At 43.7% G+C, this 22,952-nt stretch overlaps 1 protein-coding gene across 1 annotated transcript; it reads left to right on the top strand.

Moving 5' to 3' along the window:
• Nucleotides 1–1,684: 1,684 nt before the first annotated feature.
• On the top strand, nucleotides 1,685–16,929 carry si:dkey-250d21.1 (uncharacterized). Its single transcript, XM_053516227.1, has 13 exons — nucleotides 1,685–2,017; nucleotides 3,593–3,713; nucleotides 3,790–3,891; nucleotides 4,803–4,839; nucleotides 4,934–6,744; nucleotides 8,075–8,102; nucleotides 8,226–9,994; nucleotides 10,075–10,120; nucleotides 10,221–10,304; nucleotides 10,388–12,189; nucleotides 12,296–12,332; nucleotides 12,424–12,540; nucleotides 12,638–16,929. Exons 1-13 carry the CDS (start codon nucleotides 1,929–1,931, stop codon nucleotides 16,099–16,101), a joined length of 9,507 nt encoding a protein of 3,168 aa, XP_053372202.1. The 5' UTR covers nucleotides 1,685–1,928; the 3' UTR covers nucleotides 16,102–16,929.
• The last annotated feature ends 6,023 nt before the right edge of the window (nucleotides 16,930–22,952 follow it).

The following is a 22,952-nucleotide window of genomic DNA, read 5'->3' as shown; positions in this document are numbered from 1 at the left end:
TGGTTTAAGTGACAATAAAGCCTACTTGAACTTGAACTAGATCCAGACTGCCTCTGCCCTCTGGACCTGCCTGACCCATCTTGGTGCCCCGCTTCAGGTTGGAGATCTTGTCACATAGATGCCCTGTGTGTCTTTTTGGGATGCGTCCAGTGTCTGGGGACGGTTTCACTCTACCATGAAGATGGTTCTGGCCTCGACTGGTGTTGACAGCTGTTTCTCTAAGGACTTGACTTAACTGCAGTTGCTCAATAGTTCAGGACTGGAATTTCCTACGAGTCTACCTGAGCCTAATATGGACTCCATATTAAAATCAATTAACATGAACCGTTATGCTGAACTGCCTGCCACCTAACACAGTATAAATACAGATCAATTCCTGCTCTCTGTGTCACCCAGTTGAGGATGGGTTCCCTGTTGAGTCTGGTTCCTCTCAAGGTTTCTTCCTTTTACCATCTCAGGGAGTTTTTCCCTTGCCACTGTCGCCCTCGACTTGTTCATCAGGGCCTATCTGACCATTTTGATTCATACACATTCACATTCCATACAAACCTAAATAATTCTTTTGATTGTGTAAAGCTGCTTTGCGACAATGACAATTGTTAAAAGCGCTATACAAATAAAATTTAATTCAACTGAATTTGAAACTGAAAACAATTGAAGTTTGGTCCTGATCCCTTGAAGCATGGAAGAGATTATAAGGAACACATACTTATGTATGTGCCACATTGATTTTATATATATACTGTACTCATATACACACACACCGGGAAGACTTCTGTATAAGCGATTTATTTTTTTGTGTTGCACGGATCTGTGCTGCTTGAGTTTTAAGGGTTAATCCTTCTGTGTTTTTTATAAAGAAGAGCCTGTTCACTGAGAGAAACTGTGATTCCTATGGCATTCTTATTCTGCTTCAATCACTGCATTTACTGTGTCTCAGTGTCGCTACGAACTGTCTTAATCCATGGCAGAAGAACATATTTTTAAAAAGGGTTGACAAATATACTTGCATCTGTGGGGTAACACTGTAGTGGTACCTCGGCATACAAACTTAAGAACTAAAATTTTGCAATTAATTTGCCTCAGCATACCAAGAATTTTTGCAATATGATCGACCAAGCTGGTCAATCATATGTACTTCTGGTTAACTTACTTTTTTTTTCTTTTTGCATTTTATACAAGATTTAGTAAAGACATAGCATCATAGCATGATTGTTTTTATAGGCAAAAATATGAGTATAGTGTTGGAAATTGATAATATTGCAAATATTTTTGGGTGACTGGAACGGATTATCTGCCTTTACATTATTTCCTGTGAGCAAATGCGTTTCACCCTAAGAACTCGCCTCCTGAACGGATTAAATTCGTATGCCGAGGTATCGCTGAACCTATAAAAAATGGGTGTGTGCGCGCGCAGCATACTTTAAGCTCCTTGCGGTGCCTATTATTATTATTGTTAATAATAATAATAATAATTATTATTATTATTGCTAATAATAATAATAATAATAATAATATTCCAGTACTTTATTTTGCAGAGGTGAGTCAAGTAAATAAACTTAACTGTACATAAAAAATAAACTATCACGCGTTTGTGAGCGTGCCTCCTGATTCTCTCTGACGACGCGCTCGCGCGTGTCCCTCGCGCGCACTGTTCACTTCCGCTCTGTCTCTTCGCTCACTTCCGGCTCGGATTAAGCAGCCCTGCTAAAATCTCGCTGTGAAATCCCTCACTCACTCACACACACACACGCGCACAAACATCACAACAAGGAAACGATGCTTCGGCTTTAAACGCTGAGCTCGAGCTCCGCGCGCGCACCCCGCCGTTCACGTTAGATGGTTTACAGAGCGCGAGCTTCCGGTTGTTGTCTCGGCCATGCGCAGCTCGATGTTCTGACTGACCGGGAGCGCAGTGTGAGTCCAAAATGCCCGAGAGCTGCGCCGCAGCCGAGTGTAAGCAGAGCCCCGAGCAGCGCGACGTCTCGTTCTTCAGATTTCCTCTGGAGCCCGAGCGGTGAGGACGGGATCTCTCTCCCCCTCTCTCCCCTAATCTTTATCTGTCTCTGTCTCTGTCTCTCTCTCTGTGTATTTACGACGGTTTATTCGGTGTGTGTGTATTTCCCCTCGCGGTGCCGCTGTGTGTTTGTTCTGCTCAGAATGAACCCAGGTTAGCATCCTCCGCTAGCGGGTTAGCCACTTAGCTCGCTAATTTCTCTCTTTTGATTCATTGAATGCGAGCTAGCTCGCTAATCCGCCTCCTTTCCCCAGCTCTGTGATAAATGTTCAGTGAAATGTTTTACCAAGCTTTATTGTAACACTTTATATTGTCTGCATTATCACTCTTTTGTGTAAGTACCAGTCGAAAGGTTTAGCTTTTTTTTCCACCTTTTTTTTTCGCACGAGAACGCTTTGTGTCCTTGAGCGCCATCTTCAGGCCCGCCTTAAAACAACAGGCGATTTATAAAACTGGAAATGTCAACAGTGGTGTTTTAAAGCGTTTTATTTCTGCATGAATACACAGATTGTGGACAAAATACTATTAAATATTTGCGGAAAATTAATTTTGGACATTTGTCACTAATATTTTTGATGACTTATCCTGTCTTCTGTTTGACCAATGAAATGCTTTCTAAAGGGTAGATGTAATAGTATGTTGTCTGTAATCATGATTGTTTTCCTGTATTTTTGCTTGTGCGTTTTCCGTTTCTTGTGAAGGTTTTTATGTGGATGTGTCACAGCCACCCAAAAATATTCCAGCACTATAATTATATTTGTGCATATAATAACAGTTTTAGATTAAGATTTAGGAAAGACATGTAAATGTCCTGTAAAATGTGAAATAAATAGACATTAAATCTCACTTAACTTTAATTTGATTCCTCTTGGCACCGCTGATTTCAGTTCTTACAGCGAAAATTCTTAAAGCCGGGCGTTCATATTCCGATGTTTTATGATTTGTAAATGTAATATTTTCGATGACTCATCCTGTCTTCCGTTTAACCAATGAAATATTTTCTAAATCATCTGTAATCGTAGTTTGCTTGTGTATTTTCCTTTTTAAAATGTTGTCCTGTGGAGTATAAATGGTTTTGTTATTTATGTGGAAGTGGGCAGAGTTTGTGAGTTCTGATTTGGGGCAGTTATGTGCTGTAATGTCTCTCTTTCTAACTAGTCCTGTCATTTTACTCTATCAGGGATCCTTGATCAATTAGAGTAAGACACGGGGCTATTGGCTGTTGTGTAAATCAGTCAGGATCACGATCAGACCGAAGCACCTGAATTAAATTTTTTTGTTGTTAATTTGTTTTTGGGTGAGGTCCAAGGGGAAAGTCCAGTAACTTTCACATATTAAAAGTTTAAATACTAATCTTTATAGCCTCTTGTTGTTATTACAGGTATGTCTGACTGAATTACGAATTACAGCAAAGCGTAGAATTTGAGTTAATAAATTAAACATCCCATGCTGATCATTTTAAGTTTCCCACTCCCAAATTAGGACATGTGTGTGTTTAATGAAATTTCTTTTTTTGTTTGTTGAGTTTTTTTTTTTTTTAAAGACATGTGTGTGTCTTTTCCACTCTGTCATCAGATGTAAGCAGTGGGTGGGGAACTGTCGCAGACCCGACCTGCAGAATAAGTCTCCCGAGTACTTACACAGGAACTTTAAACTGTGCTCAAGACACTTTGAGGTGTCTCTGATACAAAAGGAGGTAAGTGCACTCTTGTTCTTGTAATGTTTAGGTGAACCATATTCACAGCTCATTTTAAATTCTGCTTGTCTTTCAGAGTGATCTCAAGACGGTTTTAAAGGATGGCGCCATCCCGACCATATTTGACTTCACGACCAAGAAGGGCAATGCACAGAACAGGAAAAGAAAGATCCAAGCTGTACGTTTCGAATATAAACTTTTTTTTTTTTTTCATTTTCTCCATTTATTTAGTTATTCCTTCAGGTTTTAATACCTGTTTAACCTGTTACACTACAATATCTGCGCTATCGTTTATTCTCCTTTAATTAATATTAAAGGCATTGGCAGACGATTATGAAGTTCAGCCGTTGTTGTGATGAATGTAAAATAAGCGCCTAGGCGTGCACTGTGTTTCTGTCCTGCAGTAGATGTCAGGACTGTTCTGGCAGCACTCGAGCTTTTGCTGAAGTACACATCAACTACAAAGAACTGTGGACAGATTAAACTTTTCTCTGTTTAGTTGGATTATGTCCCAATAGACCCATCATATGCTGTGAAAGTTTAAAATGCATTTAATACTGACCATCTAATCTACTGGACATTATTGCCTAGCCTGCTCTAATTCTTTAGAAAAGGTTCAAAGTTCGGATTCTAATTGTTTTTTACACTAAAATTTATCTAGTTTATTAAATACGTGTTTATCAGCTTTAACTGATTAATCTAGCCAAGTGTAAACAATGACCCTAGATATTTATTGCTTACTAACGCTGTGTTGTGCCGGATATAACGACACACTTGTAGCTTGAATGGTTGGAAAAATCTCCACCTGTTGAATTTATATTATTGCACAAACTGTTTATCAGTCTTATTGTCCCATTCGACACAACTCCAGTGTGAATGGTTCTATAAGGTCTGTTTCAGTTCCTGTTTGGGCCAGTTCTTCTTTAGAATGTGCACTAACACTATCTTTGCCCAGACCATTTATTTTTTGTCGTAACATGTTTAATAAAGATAATACAAATTAGGCACATGATGATGATGATGATGATGATGATGATTGCATAACATGCAGTGAATTTTTTTTTCTCTTTCTTCAATTGTTATTTACAGACTGCAGCTGATCCTGTGGAAACAAAAAAGGTGAAAGGTTAGTGATGGAGTTTTTACTGATATAAGTTTGTTTGACACGTTTTTACACCTTACGAATAAAAGATCTAACATTAATGTGTTTTCCCTTAAAGATGAAACCCAGCCGGTGACGCAGACAGTGGAGCAGAATGTGGTGGAAGACTCTGCAGAGAGCGCTGTGGAACAGGATCCTACACCGGTTAGACCGGAGAAGGAAGATCCTGCCATGTCTAAAGCCAAGGAAGTCCTGAAGATCCACTTTAAGGAGACGTTAGCTTTCACTGGCTTCAGCATCGTCAACACCACCACCACCGTCGGGCCACTCGCAGTTGACCCGGTCTGTGCAGAAAAGATAGACTCAAAAGACGTGCTGAGACTCGGAGAGGAAGCGATGCGTGAGGAGATCAGAAACAGTTTGCGCATGGCTCGTTTTTTCTCCATCCTTCTCCAGGACAAGATGAACATTGAAGGCAAGGATCAGATCCCTGTGTTTGTCCGCTCCGTCAGCAGCGATGGGTTTCCCCAGAAGCACCTGCTGGGGTTCCTGCCCTGCGATGTGGATTCGGACAGCCTGTACCTCATGCTCATGTCCGAGATTCGCAACAAGTGGGGTCTCCGGATGGAGCATTGTCGAGGGTTCACGTACCTGACGACAGGCACCTTATGTCAGAAGCTGAAGGAGTTCTCCTGTCGCATGCTCCGGGATTTCCCTCAGGTTGTCCTGGCTCCCAGTGACCCTTACGCTTTCAACATGTGGCTGATTCGCTCTTTGCCCGTCCTTTCCGTTCAGGATGTGGTCGACACCGTAGAGGAGGTGGCCACCGTCCTGAGACAGTCCGAGACACTTATGAAAAAGCTGATCGCTAGGATCACGGCAGCATACTGCCACATCAAGGGCGAGGTCGAACGCGTCAAGGAGTCGTGCCAGAACTATTGGGAATACAGCACGGATGCTTTCCAGACGATGCTGGACATCCTGGAGCCTCTGCTGAACAGCATTGGGGAGATGTGCACCAGCGCACTGTCGGAGGTGGACGCGACTGTCGTGGAACAGCTGCTCAAGCTTAAGGAGAAGCTCAAGAACTTCAACTTCATTATCACCCTGGTGATCCTGAAGAACACTCTGTGCTGCGTGAGCATCCTGAACCCGAGCCTGAGGGGGATCATCAGCATCAGCAGCACTTTGCAATACACTATCTCCAATGCCTTAAAGCTGCTCAACAAGCACCTCCAGGAAATCCCTATTTTCCACAGGAAGTGGTTCTCTGATGCTGTGGGCAGGGCCAAAAAGCTGGGCGTGACGGTCACTCTGCCGGTGGACACTGCTGCAAATGGCGGCTCTGACACCAATGCGCCGACATCGCCGGAGGACTACTACAGGGAAACACTAAGCAAAATGGTCCTGCAGTACCTCATCGATGAGGTGAAAAGAGTCCTCGGTATCGAGATGGTCCGAATTCTGAGATGGCTCTCTCTAGTGCCCTCATACATGGCCGACCACAATTTTAGTATCCGCAAGGACAAGGTCGCCGACGCTAACCTGAACAATCTGGCTCGTCCGGACTCCTTCTACGATGAGCTCGGCTGCTGGGAGGTCAAGTGGAGGCATGCAAGCAAGCGCCGGATTCTGCCCACCGGCGTCTTCGCCACCTTGAAGATCCCCGATATTGGATTCTATCCCAACGTGCAGAGTCTGCTGCGAGTCCTGGGTTCGATCCCGTGCATTAACGCGGACGCAGACGTGTACGTGCAGTACGATATGGTGCTCGAGAGGTATCGCTCCTACATGAAGATGGTTCCGGCGGAGAAAAGACTGTGCAACATGGCGTTCGTTTACGTCAATCAGGACGTGCACTTCAACATCGACGACATGGTGCAGTCGTACGTAGAAAGCCACCCTGACGTTCTGCAGCTGCTTTGTAAGGTAAATGGCCGATAGTACAGGTTAGATGTTATTCCTAATGGTAAATAGTAATCTTGGTTCCTTACGTAATGGCCACATTCAAAAGTATTAGCACCCTTCAATAAAGTGACCTGCACATGCTGTAGGAGATATTTAGAGCCACATCAAGCATTTGATAGGTTGTTTGATGTGTGGTGAATTAACACACCTCCTAGGTTTTTCATTAAATAAAATTATTTAAAAAAATAAGCAATAATGCTGATTCAATAATTTATGTAATATATTTTAGGTATTGTTTGTAGTTTTTCCCCACAGATATAAAATACATGGTCGCCAATGGAGCGGGTCAGCATTTCCTGCCTTCACAAAAGTGTTCTACTACATATAACAAATAAATACATAGGACCTTTAACACAATATTTAGTTTCATATGATGCTTCTGTCAGTTTCACATTTCAGACATCCAACACACTTGCCCTCCCCTACATCTTCCCATGTGTGGAGAGAAAAACAAAGTAAAAAAAGTCTTTGGTGTACAGCTATGGCACTGTTTATCCCCTTAAACCCCAGAGCATTTTTAGCCATTTTTTCATTTTCCGTTTCTGTATTAATAAATAAATCATATAAGCGTCATATATGCGCAGAAATAGCATCGTTTTAGATCACATGTTTTTAGGGTTGTTTCTTTGACCTAATTATGTGCATGAGTCCTACATTTTTGCGACGTTATTCCCATATTTTAGTAGCATTAAAATTTAAGTTTGTAAAAGTGATGATAACTTTGCTTCTACGTGACGTATCAAAAAACCCAAATGCACAGTTTGATGTCTGAAGCATCCTTTATCGACAAACATTGTCAGGACTTTAAGTGTTTTTTTTAGTCTCGTTTACCGTGCAAAACTGGGTTTTACTGCAGAGAATGCATGACCGTCAGTACACCCTTCTTATTCTTTTAAAGCATTTTCTACCTCTCAGTACATCGCTCTCACGGTAGCAGAGTAAACAGGTACAGTAGCGTGAGAGGGTACCCTCCACTACTAGTTAATCGATTGCAGACAAATATACTTGGGCATCTGTCAATATAATCCCGTATATATTGTGTGTCTGGAGAAACACTGGATTACGGGTGGCAATAAATTTGCTTTTTTTTTTTTTTGTTTTTTTTTTTAAGAGGAAATGAAAGCCATTAAAAAAGCCGTTAAATAAAAAATTTCAGTTATTGTCTTTGTAAATTTCAGAGATGTAATGTGGGTGCCAGTACTTATGTTTTTTCTATAAGTGGTGTATTCAGTTGCATTAATCAGTACATCATTTGTAATGTTTTTTTTTTTTTTTTGTGTGTGTTTTTTAGGATGATGTGATGGAAGTTCAGCCTTCAGGTAAAACATCTCGTCATGCTCTGAATACTTTTAAAGAGATTAATTCACATTAATAATTGTATGATTGTACATGAGAAATTTTGGTGTCATTAAAAAATATATATTTTTTTGCATGTTTTCCAGCAACAGAAAATAACACAAACGATGCCTCAAAGGACGATGCTGAGGAACCGAGAGAAATCATTTTGGACATGGAGCTGGAGAGACCAAAACCTGCAGAGTGTTCAGGGACCGATAAAGAGGCGCTGAAATCTGCGCTGAAGGCGGCGCTCACTGCAGCATGCAACAGCCAAAGCAGACAGTGTCCAGGAGGCTCGGAGGGCGAGGTCGAATACGTCACCAAATCCGAAATGAATGAAGTGCTGAAAGTGTGCGCGGACGTCGTGCAGGACGGGATTATTTCAGAAACTGGAAACTCTTTCTTCTCCCTGTTCATCGATCGAGCAGTGAAGTTTGGCGAAACTGACTTCCTCCCACTGTTTCTCAGGTTTGTGGACAGTTTTGACGTCATGCGTTTGGAACTGATGGGGTTTGTGGAAGCGAACCTCCATACAGAGGAGATGTGCGAACGCCTTTTTGACCTTGTCACCAAAGAATGGCGTCTCGATTTCAAGTACTGCAGAGGCCAGGCTTACCTAGGTTCTGGAGAAATCTCGTACAAGCTCAAGGCGTTTGCGTGCAAAGTTCAGGAAAAGTATCCTCTTGCGATATGCACTTACTGTTCCTGTTACTCTTTTAACACGTGGTGGTCAAGGTCAGTTCCTGTATTCTCCATCAGCAGAGCTCTAGATGTACTTGAGAAGGTAGTTTTGTTTTTCAGCAGCTCAACCGAACTTGAAAAACAGCTGGACCAAGTCATAGCCGTGGGTCTACGTGAGAGCTTCGAGAAGATCCACGAGTTTCAAGGGAACTTCTGTTCCTCTTGGCAGGAAAAGCACGACTCCTATGATGTCTTCTGTCAGATGCTAGAACCTCTAGTCGATTGTCTGGAGCGGTTCCATAACAGCACACCGCCGATGTGGAGTCTATCCGTGATCAACCAAGCGAAGAAACTTCTTCAGCTGATCCGTGACTTTGACTTCATCGTAGCGATAGTGGCACTGAAGAACGTCTCATCTTTCACCAGAGAGCTGAGCGCGGCTCTGCAGAAAGACCATTTCAGTGCAGCCTCACAGCTCTGCCAGATCAGCGGCATCGTAGCGACGCTCAACCGCCTCAAAACCAACATAAAAGTGTTTCACCAAAACTGGTTCGACGAAGCATGCGCCATCGCTCAAACTTTAGGCGTGCAGGTTAAAGTACCCGACAGTGCTCCGTGTTTTAGGGACAGCCTGCTAAAACCCGGCGGCTACTATAAGGACTCGATCAGCGTTCCTTTAGTCGATCACATTATCGACTCTGTCAAGGACCATTTCTCTGATGACCACAAAGAGGCTCTGAACTTCCTGTCTCTAGTCCCATGCTCCGTCACCATGAGCTACACCTTTGAAAGCCTAAAGTCAAAGCCTCCGTTGTACGTTGGCGACCTTCCCGATCCAGAGAACTTCTTCACGGAACTTTCGTGCTGGAAGGTGAAATGGAAAACCAAAGTGGTTTCCCCAACAATACCGGACACTATATTCCAGACTCTCCGTCTGCCCCTGATGCAGTATTTCGCCAACATAAACACATTGCTGAAGATCATGTCAGTTTTACCCAGCACCACGGTGGAGCATAGCGGCGAGGTAAACCGGCATAAAATGTTTCAGGACTACTTGAGGAACACGTACGCCAAGGACAGGACTTTGTGTTTGGCTATGCTTCAGGTTGGCACAAATTTTAACAGAGACCTGGATCGGATGGTCACTCAGTGTTTGAAAGTCACTCCAAAGACGCTGGAAGGCATCTGCCTGGTAAGGTTCCTTTTTAAGTTCTTTATCCAGTATTTAACATGCTTAAGGTCACTTTATTGACTACTATTTACTCCTCCCAGGACAAAGAAGCAAAAAACCTGAGGAATTCTGAAATAAGAACAGAAGGTTTGTCAGCATTTCTCCATTCTGCATTTCTCCATTTTTAAGTCTCTCGTTTCAGCTTGTATTTTATACTTGACCACTTTTTCTTTTGTCTTTATACCAGACAACCACAATGACGAGGAGATGGAAGTTCAACAGGACGTGTCAACTAAAAAGCTCCCAGACTTCAACGAGTTGAAGGCAGAGGGTAGGGTCTCTTTCCGTAAAGATAATTTGTATAACCATGACTTAACATTTCCAGTTAACATTAATATTTGTTTGTTTTTTAAGGTAACTGCATGGCTGCTTCTAACAAAGCCGAGAATGAAAAGGTTCCTGAAGTTGCGCCTGCTTTAGTAATGGAGGAGCAGGGGACCAAGCCTTTGGATGAGAACGGTCACCCTGACCAGCCTGAGGAAGATCTTCAAAGGGTCTTCATGGTGGCGGCCAGACTGGCCAGGAAAAAACTCCTGTTCCTGGATCTCCCCAGGGAAGAGCAAGACCTTGTCATGCAAGAACTTGGTGTGTGTAACTGGGACCTGAAACGTCTATCAGACACGGACATGGTGGAGCGCGTTGTAAAGTCGCTGAGGGAAACGATCCTTACAGAAGTTCAAGAATCTCCATTTTTTTCCATCATTATTGACAAAGCGGTTTCTGTTGATGACAAGAAGTACGTTCCTGTGTTTGTCCGTTATGTGGACAATTTTACCCCCAGAGTGGAGCTTTTAGGGTTCCTCACCCTAGACTCAAACCTTGATGCAGATACCCAAGCTAAGACTCTCGCAAGCATCCTTTCTGACGAGTGGGGACTCCAGATGGGATGCTGTCGTGGCCAGTCGTTTATGTGCATGGGTGCTGGGGGTCAAGGTCTGAGAAGACTATCTCTAGGATTCCTGGAGAGCTTTCCCCTGGCTGTGAACACACCCAGCGAGTCCTGTGGCCTTGCGTATTGGCTGGCAGTCAGCCTTCATAACGACCCCATTGCGAAGGTTCTCGGCGTAGTCGAGGATCTGTTAGTTTTTTTTGATCAGTCACCAAGACTGCACTTTGAGCTTTCTCAGACACGTGAAGGTCTTTTGAACACTCCTCGGGAAGCGCTGGCAGAAGTCCCAGAAACGTGCTTGTCCAAGTGGAAAAAGACAGAGGACTTCTTTGACATTTTGGTGGACATGCTGGAGGGAGCACTGAGTTGCCTGGACTCAGTAAGCAACAACGCTGATGGGTCATGGAGCAACAGCATGTCAATACACGCGCTGATGCTTTCCACGGCCATTAGGGAATCGGACTTTGTCATTTCCCTTGTCATTCTGAAGAACGCCTGCGCTCCCCTGCGGAACTGCAGCACGGTCTTGCGCTGCGGAAATCCGGCCGATATTATCTGCGAGCTTGAAAAGATCCCAGTTATAATAGAGACCCTTGTTAAGATGCTGGAAAACATTACTGTAGTGCATAGTACCTGGTTCGAGGAGGCAACGCAGCTGGCTGTTAAAGTTGCAGGAGCGCTCTCGTATCCGGACGTGGTCAGCAGCTATGACTCTCCGGAAGTGGGCTACAGAGAGACAGTTAGCATACCTGTCTTGAGTGGTCTGATTGAGGAAATGAAGTTTAACTTCTCAGAGTGTCACCTAAAAGCTTTGAGAGTTCTTTCTCTTCTTCCCACGTGCAATCCGCTGCCTATTCTGCCAGAGGCACCAGATAAACTCTACACTATCTACCAAAGCGATCTACCCGAACCGGACGCGGCAGAAGAAGAGATAAACGCCTGGGCCGCAGTTTGGCGAGAGAAGTATCAAGACAGCGCTTTGCCCACATCCATCTCGGAGACGCTGCACCACCCTGAGGCTAAGGGTCATCCTAACGTGACGACTCTTATGAGGATTGTTGCTGTGCTACCTAGCATTAGCATGGAGTGTGATTTGATGAAGACCACTCTTAACTCATTAAGGAGGCTGATTGGGAATGACTACGGAAGCGCCGTTAAGACAGACGCGGTCATGCTTCTTATGCATCGTCCCATGCTGCGGACTCTGGAGCAAGTCATCGACAGGTGTATGGAGCTTGATGCAAAGAGCCATGGAGTTCTGTCTCCGGTGTGTTTTTGCACAGTACATGATACATATTCAGAGATTTGTTGTTGGCTTTGTTTTTCATTGCAATTGTTGTACTCTAAAGGTGTATCTGATGTTTGTGTTTTAGGTGAAAGAGTGTTTCTGTGTAATGAAAATATGTAACGGTGAGTAGTCTTTTTTTTTTTTTTTTTTTTTTTTGACCCAGTAAACTGTTGTAAAGTGAAAGAATAATGCTATTGTCTTTTGTTTCTTTAGAGGTGGATGAGCTTCTTTTAGAAGAACGGGTCGATACTACTAGCTCTGGGGTTTCAGAGATGATAAATGGCATCACACAAGACCAGCTCACAACTACAGCTCATTGCGACACTGGAGGTGTGCAAATGAACAATCTTCATTCTAATAAAACAAAATTAGTTTTAGCTTTTATTTCTTTGCCATTTTAAGCTATTATACTTTTCTTCTACACTAGATGGTACTTCTCCAATTCCAAAGGATAGTGCCATGGAAATAAATGCTTCCAATGGACAAGCCGCACTACAAGAGCCTTCTCCAATCATCACAGATGGTCAGTCAACAGCTGGACATCCAAACGATACAGAAATTAGTTCATCCACAGTGTTGTCTCACAGCACACTCGGAGAACAGGACGTTCCCAAAGAGCAAAAAGCAACCGCAGAGTTACAAAATAGAAACACAGAGCTTCTAACTGAATCAGCAGCCCAAAGTGTCACCGCTGAGGCAGTGGACGTCACCATGGAGCATGTTGAACCCGCAGCTGAGGAGGTCACAACAGAATCAAAAGTGCCAGAACAGAGCTTGGAACCTGTCGCTGTAGAACCAAGCACAGCAGCCACTATCAGTGAGGCCACCATGGACGTGGCGGCAGTGAGTCAATTTGCTGACACACAACCAGAAATAGAGGCTCAGGAAGAGCCCGTGACGTCAACACAAGATATTATTTCAGAGCCGGCTGTGGATGTCTCCACGGAGCATGAAGAACCTGTGAACGAAGTGGCAGGCCTGGGTGTCATAACAGAGCAAAGTGTCAGCATAGAGCCTGTAACTGAAGAAGAAGCTCAGGTTACCAGCACAGAGCCTGATATGGACATCCCAAAAGAGACCATTGTAGTGGTGGAAGATTCAACTCCCTGGCCTGATCATGGGGACAAAGACACTACTGTTGAACACGAAGCAGAAGAACGAAGTCTCACAAGTGAGCATGAAATCAGAGAGCCTGTTACAGACACCATGAGTTTTACTAAAGAAGCAGCAAACCAGTGTGCTGCTGCTGAGGAGATGTCTTCAGCAATTCCTGGTATTAGTACAAACCTAGTCCCAGAACCCCAGGAGATCACCAAGGAGCTTGTTTTAACTGGACAAGATGCCACTACAGAGCATGATGCCCAGGAAGTCACTACTGAGTCTGGTGTGGAAGTCCAGAGTGTAACAGCAGCACCTGAGACTGTAATGCCACCCCAAAACATGACAGAAATTGAGGACATACCCAAAGATTTTTCTCTAGTAATGGAACCGGATGCCACCACTGAGTGCCACCAAAACGAATCCTCAAATCACAAGACAACGTCCGGAGACACCACAGTGGCACCCCGAAATGCTCAACCTGTCTCCCCTAGTAGTAAACCCACAATGCCCCTGGAAATGGATGTTGAACCTGTGAAGTTACCTCAGGATACAAACAGTGAGGCCGACGTAGCTCAGGAAGTAACCTCTTTGACTGCATCAGAAGCCCAGAACCTTGTCCAGGATGTTAACACACAACCTGTCACAAACAGTGAGGCCGACGTAGCTCAGGAAGTAACCTCTTTGACTGCATCAGAAGCCCAGAACCTTGTCCAGGATGTTAACACACAACCTGTCACCGCAGATGATGCGAGTGTCACCAAAGAACCAATAACAGTGTCCCAAGATGCCACAAATTTTACGGAAGCAGTGCAGAGTGAGGAGCCTGTTAAAGCTGAGCAAGAGGCCAGCATGCCAGGAGACAAAGATTCCCCAATGGACACCACTGAGGCAGAGCAGGGTGTGTCCTCAGAACCAACAGCAACACTTCCTACTGAATCAACAGCCGACCACGTGCCTATGGAGCTGGAGGGCGCATCAGAAAAAGTGACCACAGAACCAGTCAAAGATGTCATGGAGTCCCAAGATGAGTCCAAACAAGTGGCTCAGGATGTCGCCATGGTGCCTATTCTAGCAATACAGGATGTCCCCATGGATCCCGCTGAAGACCTCAAAGCAGAACCTCGAGATACAGGTCTAAAGGGTGAGGTTCAAGAAGTTACCGATGAGGTTGTGGCAACTGCTCAGAATGGGACATCCGAGTCCGGAATCCTCGAGTCAGATGGAGCCATACCTGCCGAAAAAGAGAGTAATGCAGACGAGGTCAAGCATACAACTGTTCAAGACGGTGTCAATCAACCCTATGCAATAGCTCAAGATGGCACAGATCCCTCCACAGAAGTAGCACAAGCAGCATGTGAAGATGCAGCTGAACCTCACAAGGGGGTCTTATCGTTTTACAGTACCCCTGCCCAAGAGTCATTTTTCAGTGAAATTCAAAATGCAAAGTTCTTTTCTATTATATGTGAGCAGCAAATCGAGATCGAAGGACATACGTATATTCCCGTCGGGATCTGTTACTTGGAGAAACGGAAGACGCCATGTGAGGATGTTTTGGCATATGTCCCGCTTGACCAAGACATCGATCTCTTTGTTGATTCTATGACAGCAGCTCTGTCCGAGAAGTGGGGTCTAAACTTGGCCCTCTGTCGGGGGCAAAGCCTGCTGACCGTTGGCGCCGCGGGTGCGCAAGTGAGAGCAGCGGCGTCATTGTTGTCTCAGAGGTACCCGGATGCTGTGCGCACTTTCAGCTCCTCTGTGTCCCTGAATACATGGCTGGCCAAATCGTGCATCATCTCTGAGATAGCGGACAGCTTTACTTGGGTGGAGAGGATGCTCCAGTGGGTGACTGAGGACGAAGACAAGCGTGCGGTATTGCACAAAATGGTTGCGACCCTGTTCCAGCAGGATCCTGCGAAGCACAGTGACTTGACCGATAGGCTTAGCAGGAGCCAGTGGGAGAGAAGCCATGACACTCTGGATCTCACCGTAGACATTCTGGAAGCCATCATGCTCAGTTTGAACGATATAAAAGAAAACCATGATGTCCAGACGGAAAGAACACAGGCTGATGACTTCCTCATCATCCTGCAAAACTTTGAGTTTATCCTGACGCTAGTGATCATGAAGAACGTCCTGAGTCCGATTAAAAGTTTAAGCCAAAATCTCCAGGGCCATCCCCTGGATGTGTATCAAGCTGTGAGCAATCTGACCGAAGTACTTTCTTCACTAAGCGACATGAAAACCAACATCGACACACACCTTCAAAGCTGGTACCAAGAAGCAGTGGGGTTTGCGTCCAAGTTAAGGATCAGCGTAGATCACACCTCACAAGAGTGCTTGATTATTTACTGTAGAGACATCGTCAGCAAAGGAGCCATAGATCACTCCATCTGTGAGATCACAGAGCTCTTCTCGGAGCGTGCCCTGTCGGCCGTGCGCTGCATGCAGATTGTGCCTTATGTCGTGTCCCAGACAGAAGGGTGCTGCGCGGACGCGGACCTTTTCAAGGCGTACCAGGACGATCTCCCAGACTCGAACTCTCTGGGGGCGGAGCTCCTAAAGTGGCGGGAGAAGTGGTTGAACGCCGACGCAACACAAGATCCTCTTCCTGCTGGTCTCCTAGACACTCTGAACGCCACAGACTCTGCGGCTTTCCCCAACATCGAGACGCTTCTCAGGCTCCTCACGGTCTTGCCCTGTTTTAGAAAAGAGGACTTGATCAGACAGGGAAAGAAGAGTCTCATTGAGTTTAACCAACAGAGATCTTTACTCGAGCTGTATCCTCTTTAGAGCGAAAAGCCGACAACCTGTCCACCCTCAAACTGCCCCGAAAACTAGCTTTCCATTAATTAGGGTGTCGTATACTGCTGAAGTGCTCGGTGTGTTTAACTCACTGTATCCCTGGTTACAGCCGATCAGATCTGAGCGTAGGTTTCAGTAGTGTTTTTTTTTCCCTTTCTTTTCCTTTTTTAAGAAAAAAAATTAGAGCTCTAATTAGAATTGTACACTTTAAGTATAATCTAATTGTTTTATTATTTTGTTTTGTCTTATTTTTATCTTGTGTGTGATGTGGACTAAGAAAGAGGACTGCCTACAGGGACCAATGTCTTGCCAAAAAAAATTGAAATTTAAAAAAAAAAATAGCAGGAAAGAAGAAAACCACGCCCCAGCCAGGGCTCTAATGCTTTTGTGCCTTTATGCAAAACCTTTCCCTGACTCTCGGAACATAAGGACTACGTTTGTCTGCAAGAGCGCTTTCAAGCCAAGCTTTTTGGAAGCTTCCCAGCATCTTCAGGAACTTTTACGACTTTTTATTTTTAATCATGTAATCCTATAAAAAGAAAATGTCCGATCCAGTTCCACTCATTTAGTCAGATAACCTGTGGGTTTCAGATCACCTGGATCATGTCACGATCGATCATCCACATGGCACAACTGGTGAAAGGCTTTCGTTCCATTATGTGTCAAAAAAAAAAAAAAAAAGTTTTATTTGTTTGCAGTTTGACTTGGATGCATTGGTTTCTGTAAACACTTTCTCCCATAAATCCTTCTCACGGAAAAAGAAGGATTCAAATATATATATTTGACTAAAAATAAATAAAAATGATTTAAATGAAATCTTTTTTCAATGTTGGATTCTGATTCTAAAACTTTGTGAGCAAGGTCAGGAAAATGTCCACAAGAGGGCAGTGTTGGCTTTGTGTTGTGCAGGAAGTTCCTCCAGGCTGGAATTTTCAAGTATGTGTGTAAAAAAACATTTTCTTTTGTTCTGCTTTTTAGGCATTGTTTTTTTTTTTAGCATTCACAAACTGACTTTAAATTATTATAATTTCCAAATTATAAAATAATTACTTGTTAAAAGGCCCATTCTGAAGTCCTGTAGTTTTAAAGATGAACACTGCCATCTTAGGATTAAGGACGTGTCTGAACTAAAACCTCTGAATGTGTTACAATTTTGTCATTGCACCATTTTTTGTTTATTGCAAGAGAATCCTAAATACTTATGTGTATTATGTGGTGGTGATGCACAAAGTAATGTGAGAGAAAGTAACTCTCGGTAATTTGAGTGTCGCTTTGTGCATAGTTAAGGTTGATTTATGCTTCTGTTTCGAGTCTATGCAGAGCCTAAGTCGGAGGCTACACAAGCGGCCTAAAACGTTGTGAGCATTTTTGCTTGTGTGCTGGTGTGTGTATTGCCCCAGGCCTCTAGTTGGTGCTGTGGTTACCATGCCACTGTGCTGAGTCTCTTCACCACTTACTGGAGTGGTGTTCTTGTTATTATTAGTGTTTATACAAACAGTGGTGAATGAAAATGGGTGGATCGTTGGAGTCGTGCTAATGCACACTAAACAACAAGTAAGTTACTTTTATAAAAAATTTTGCATCAGAAAATATTTTGACTTTAGCGGTTAGTCTTTTGTTGATCTGGTCCATGTTGTTTTGGCTAAAGAAGCCGTACATCCACAGAGGAAGAAATGCAATTCTGCAGTTGTTGCGGTGTGTGTCGCTCTGATGCTGTTACATTCTTGGGAAGTTGAATGTCAGGCTACAGTGCAGCGTTACGTGGCTATGCGAGACCTATGACAAAACTAAATGCTGATTTATACATCAGCCTCATGTCTACAAGTTTAAACAAAACCAAATTACAACGTTCACATCTACTTCCTACAACATTGCATTGGTTTATTTTTAACGTGATGTGGTGTTCTGCTTTTTCATGCTTCGCGGGTTTTTATGAACGGATTGGACACGCATTACGCTGCTTTTTCTTATCGTCACACCGCATTCACAGCAGCTTTTATAGCACATGCTTCATATTGAAATAACCATTACGTAAACGTGACATTTAAGCAACAATATGAAAGGAGTCTCCAGTGTTAGTTTTCTAACATAAGTAGAGCTGGAACTGAGTTTTCTGCTCTCTTCAGGACATTTTTTTCTTACTTTTTCTTTGTGGTTTCTCAGGAACAAGCTGCAATTACATTTTGTGCTTTTCTGATTAACTTGAAGCGAAAGTGTACAGTCTCTTGTAAATGCAAGAGTGTTTATAGCTGCTACATTAATAATAATAATAAACACTATGCCAACATAGCTTATTTTCCTAACAGTATGTCCTGCAGTGTGTTGTTACTTATGTATTTATTTTAAGGATCAATAAATTAATGGAATGGACAGTAAACTGAAAGTGACCTCAGAAAAGACGGACACCGGGCTAAGTCAGCTCCTTTTCTCTGGGAAGTGTGTAAGTCTGAAGGTTGCCATATTAACTGGGATTTATTAGAAAGTGCAGAGACGGGTGTGTTAGTGTTTGACGAGAGCTCAGGTACACACAGGTTGTCCCGAAGGTCTCATTTTCAGTACGATCTCTGTTCCTTTGTAAATGCACACACACAGTTATCCTAACACACCTGTGTGTACCTGCACTTCAAATTATGTTCCTATAAACCACTGGTTTTCAACCCAAGTCCTGCAGAACCTCCTGTCTTCTCGGCTCACCTGATTTAACGAATCGGCTAGTTAACAGCTTTTAATGAATAAGATAAACCTTTTGAAATTTGTTTCTCACTTGAATAGAGTGTGAGGGAGCAGGACAAGCACAGAGGACGTGTGCAGGAATGGGGTTCTCCAGGACTGGGCTTGAGAAGTACTACTTTACATGATACTTGGACTGGAACATTAATTGGTACACCATGCCCCTCACCAGCTCCCAACCCCCCACCAAGCCCTGGGCTTTGATCTGGGGATTTCTGAGGCCACAGTATGGGGCCACGGCAAACCGGAAACTCTTGATCCAACCCTTCCCTGATTTTGGAGACTTTTGGGACATTTTGAAGTTTATACATTAACCAGCATGGTGTATTATGATTCTGAAACCGTGCAGGGGATATTTTCAGGTCCTGCTTTGTTCTGCGAGCAGACAAGGTTTCTAAGTGAAACAGTTTGCTGCGTAAAAGTAATATATAGACAGCAGTTATTTGTTTAGTTGTTCATGTCATGATGGTGTTTTTTTTTTCACTTTTACATCCAGAATGCTTTATTTGTTCATGTTTTAAAAAAAAAAACTGGCATAAATCCTAGTTGAGTGCAGCACTTCCTACCGCAGCCCTTTCTATTCATGCTTTGGGTTAAACAAAGTTAATCATTAATCCTTTAACTCTGGAGGCTTTTTTTTTGTTCCTTTAGCTTTTCATGCAGTGGGCACGGCTGGCTCGGAGCGTCCGGATGATTTGCAGCACGTCCCTGAAAGAAAAAGAGAAGGGATCCATCACTGAATATTGTTTTCAGGGTTAGATCTTTAAGATGCCGCTGAAAAGCAATCACTCTCCCATTTCACTTTACTCTCGGACCCGGGATTGGCTTCAGGGGCGATGACCTCTGACCTATTTTCAGGATTGTTGCTTGTGAGAAAGGCGGCGGGGTTAGAGAGCAAAGCCATAGAGGGGCAGTAACGAGGCCCCACTGCGGTAATTGCGGCCACAAATCAATCAAAGAAGAGTGTATTAACTTAATTGTGAAGGAAGGCTTTTGTGCGGCCGCGACAATGCCGAGAGAAAGCCGTGTGCGCGTGCGTTTCCCGAGCTCGACCGTTTACAGTTTTCTAAGAGCTTCAGCTGAATAACTAAACAACTCCACACACACACACATCAGCTCATTTGCTGTAAACGTTGCTGAGATGATGATGATGATTGGAGCTGTATTGCTACACACATGTCCATGATAAACGTCTGTTCCCGGGGGACATATTAAATGTAAAAAAATAAAAATGTAAAATAACCCTCCTTAAAATCGATCCCTCATTCGCTGTTTTCCCCAAAGAGCTGATTTCTACTCAGATCCTCGTCCCTCTCTCGTCTGCAAATGTGTTTTCCATCCCGCTTCAGTCGTAGCCTTTTCTTTTCTTTTTTTTTTCCCTTTCTTCTCCCGATGCCATCAATTATTTTTATTTGCGTGATCTCAGACCCGTGTTTCGTCTTCATTATTTCTTACAATCACAACACTCAGATGAGGCCAGGTTCGTCGCAACGTGTTCGACACGTGTTCACGTTTAAACACCGTGACTAATGAATTTAGGAATAGGATCCTTCCCTCTTCAGAAGGCTCTGTCTGCGTGGAAGCTGCGTCCCATGTTAAAGTCTAGAGCTTTAAAGGAAGTCCGTGTTGAGTGATTTGTGTGTCATTGGACAGATTTTATTTTATAATAAATTCAAGGTCTTGGGGAGTCGAACTGTGGCTAACTAAGCTGAGTGATGTGTGATTCCTCGTCAGGAGTGAGATCTGTAGGTTCAGTGTTACAGGTTTAACAGGTGACGATGTTTAAAGCTGCAGTGGCTGCTGCCGATGCTCCGAGCCGCCATGTTGATTTTGCGTCACTCGTCACATGCTCTCAGGTTTGCTTTAAAGAATCCCAAGGACATTTATCTTTACAGGTTTGTACACACGGCTACAGGTTTTTCGTCAAACACATCATTAGCTTTTGTATCGTCTTTAAAAAGCGTGATGCAGCGCCGCTTTAGTGCTTCAGTCTGTCTGGCTCTGTCACCACTCCAACATATCAGCTTCTGATCTCACACCGCCATCGGCACGCCTGCTGCCTCTCAGATCTCTAATTAGCTGAGAGTTTGCAGTGCATCCTGGATTTTTGAGTTCTTCCTTTGCATCAAGGTTGCTATTACACAACACTTAAGCTTCCATTATCTGGAAATCCGAAAATGCACGTAGAATAAGATTTAGCCCCGCCCACAAAACTCTCAGAGAGCTGAAAGCAAACACTAATCCCAGTGCCTTTTTTTTTTTTTTTTTTTTTTTATGAGTAAAAAATGTAAAACATTTACATGGTGTGTGTAAATGTTAGTGATTGAAACATGTTGAGGTAACTGATATTTATAATATGGCGTACGAGTCGAGTCCGCACTCACGACGTTCACGTTCCTCGCTAAAATCACGCAAAGGATTTAGTAGTTCTCTAGCTCTTGTTTCTTAAACCGTGATTACAATTTACTTGTTTGGGAGCAACTACAAATCTCAAAACAAAAAATTCCCAGCAAGTTTCCCTTTACATGCTGAAGCTCGTCACGTGCTCTTGACACTGGGATTAGTCTACTTTCTGTTCTTCACCCTGTTGTTTCGCTTTCAGCTGTTCCTCAGGACCGTTCCTGCTCTGTGATCTCTCCCAGGAACGCTGTCCGTCAGCTGGAACGTGCCCTCTCCTGGTCCCCCCCCCCCCCCCCACACACACACACACACCACCACCACTACCACCACACACAAGGGCCTGATTGTTGGCGTTGCCGTCGGTGTGAAAGCGAAATCCCTTTGTGTTTGTTTCGTGAGCTTCATCCCATCAGCAAACGGCTCCATCTCCCCCGAAAGCCTCGGCCCCGTTTACACACAGGATTATTTCTGCGCTCTGAGCGTCTCTTTCCTGCAGCCCAGGAATTTTAATGCAAAATTTATCAGCTGCATCTCGCCGCGGCTTAAAACCTCTTCTGCTTTATCAGGAGTTATGAAAACTGAGAGGATGAGCGGAGACGCGGGTTTTGCTCTCGGTTACGAGAAGGAGCTCCGATCGTGTGTGTGTGTGTGTGTGTGTGGACGTCATTAGACGTTAGCTAGAGGACAGGAACTCGGAATCTAACCTTTGGATCTAATCTTTTGCGTGTCAGCAAGAGCTAAATGTTTAATTCCTCACAGGTTTTGTTTAGTAAGAACAGAATAATGAGCAGTAACTTAACAAGGTAAGTGTGTATTACAAACAACAACACACTCGTAGGGAAAGTGGTTCTTTTAAGTGTAATTAAAGCTTTCTTTACCTCTTTTGCTGTTTAGCAAAACCTGTCTCATACCCAGGAAGGCTGTCAGACGTTTAGCTAATCTCTCTTTCTTCTAATTAAAATAAATCTACTGTAAAAAGGTTTGATCTCTTAATTATTTACTGAAACCTTTAATGTGATCGGAACTCCTGACGGGTTCTCACTGTGAAGAAGAACACAGTGCAAAGAGAGAACTCTTAAAAGAACTCTTTGTTGTAAAAATGAAGAGAACGGTTTCATGGAGCAGTCCTGGGTTCTCCCTGAAGGGGACAAGCGAGGAACCCTTAAGGCACATTGTTTTCTTTTTAATTAGAGGGACCACAGAGGTAAGGGTCATGCTAACGAGAGGGCGAGCGCTAGGCTAACAGGTAGTTTAGGCACAAATCAACCTCCAGAGAACCTTTTTTTTTTTAATGAAAGGTAAAAACAAGTGTCCTTCACCGAGCACCGAGTTGAAAGCCCCACCTTCCTGTTCACTTACTGACAGAACCAAAGTTCATGGAATCACCGGTCAAAGGTCAGCTCCATCAGAGCGGCTTGAGCGGAACCCTGGAGCTGCGTGGCCCCGGTGCTCGGAACCAGAACCGCACTCCCAGCTGTACGTCTTCACCTCCAAACCGGGTCGAGCCTCATCACCAACATCCCTCCTGTAACACACACACACGAAGAATCGGACAATCCCTCCTGTAACACACACACACGATGAAACGTTTCTTTTGAATTTTGCATTATGTGCTTCAATACACTTTTATTTTCCCTATTTCTCTTTCTCTGTTTCTCTTTCCCTTTCTTCCCACCATTCTTTCTCTTTCTTTTTCTTTGTGCTGCAGA

This window comes from Clarias gariepinus, chromosome 17 (assembly GCF_024256425.1).
Source record: "Clarias gariepinus isolate MV-2021 ecotype Netherlands chromosome 17, CGAR_prim_01v2, whole genome shotgun sequence".
Classification (NCBI taxonomy): domain Eukaryota; kingdom Metazoa; phylum Chordata; class Actinopteri; order Siluriformes; family Clariidae; genus Clarias; species Clarias gariepinus.
The sequence above is the reverse complement of the archived record's forward strand: the minus strand, read 5'-3'. Positions and strand labels throughout refer to the sequence as shown.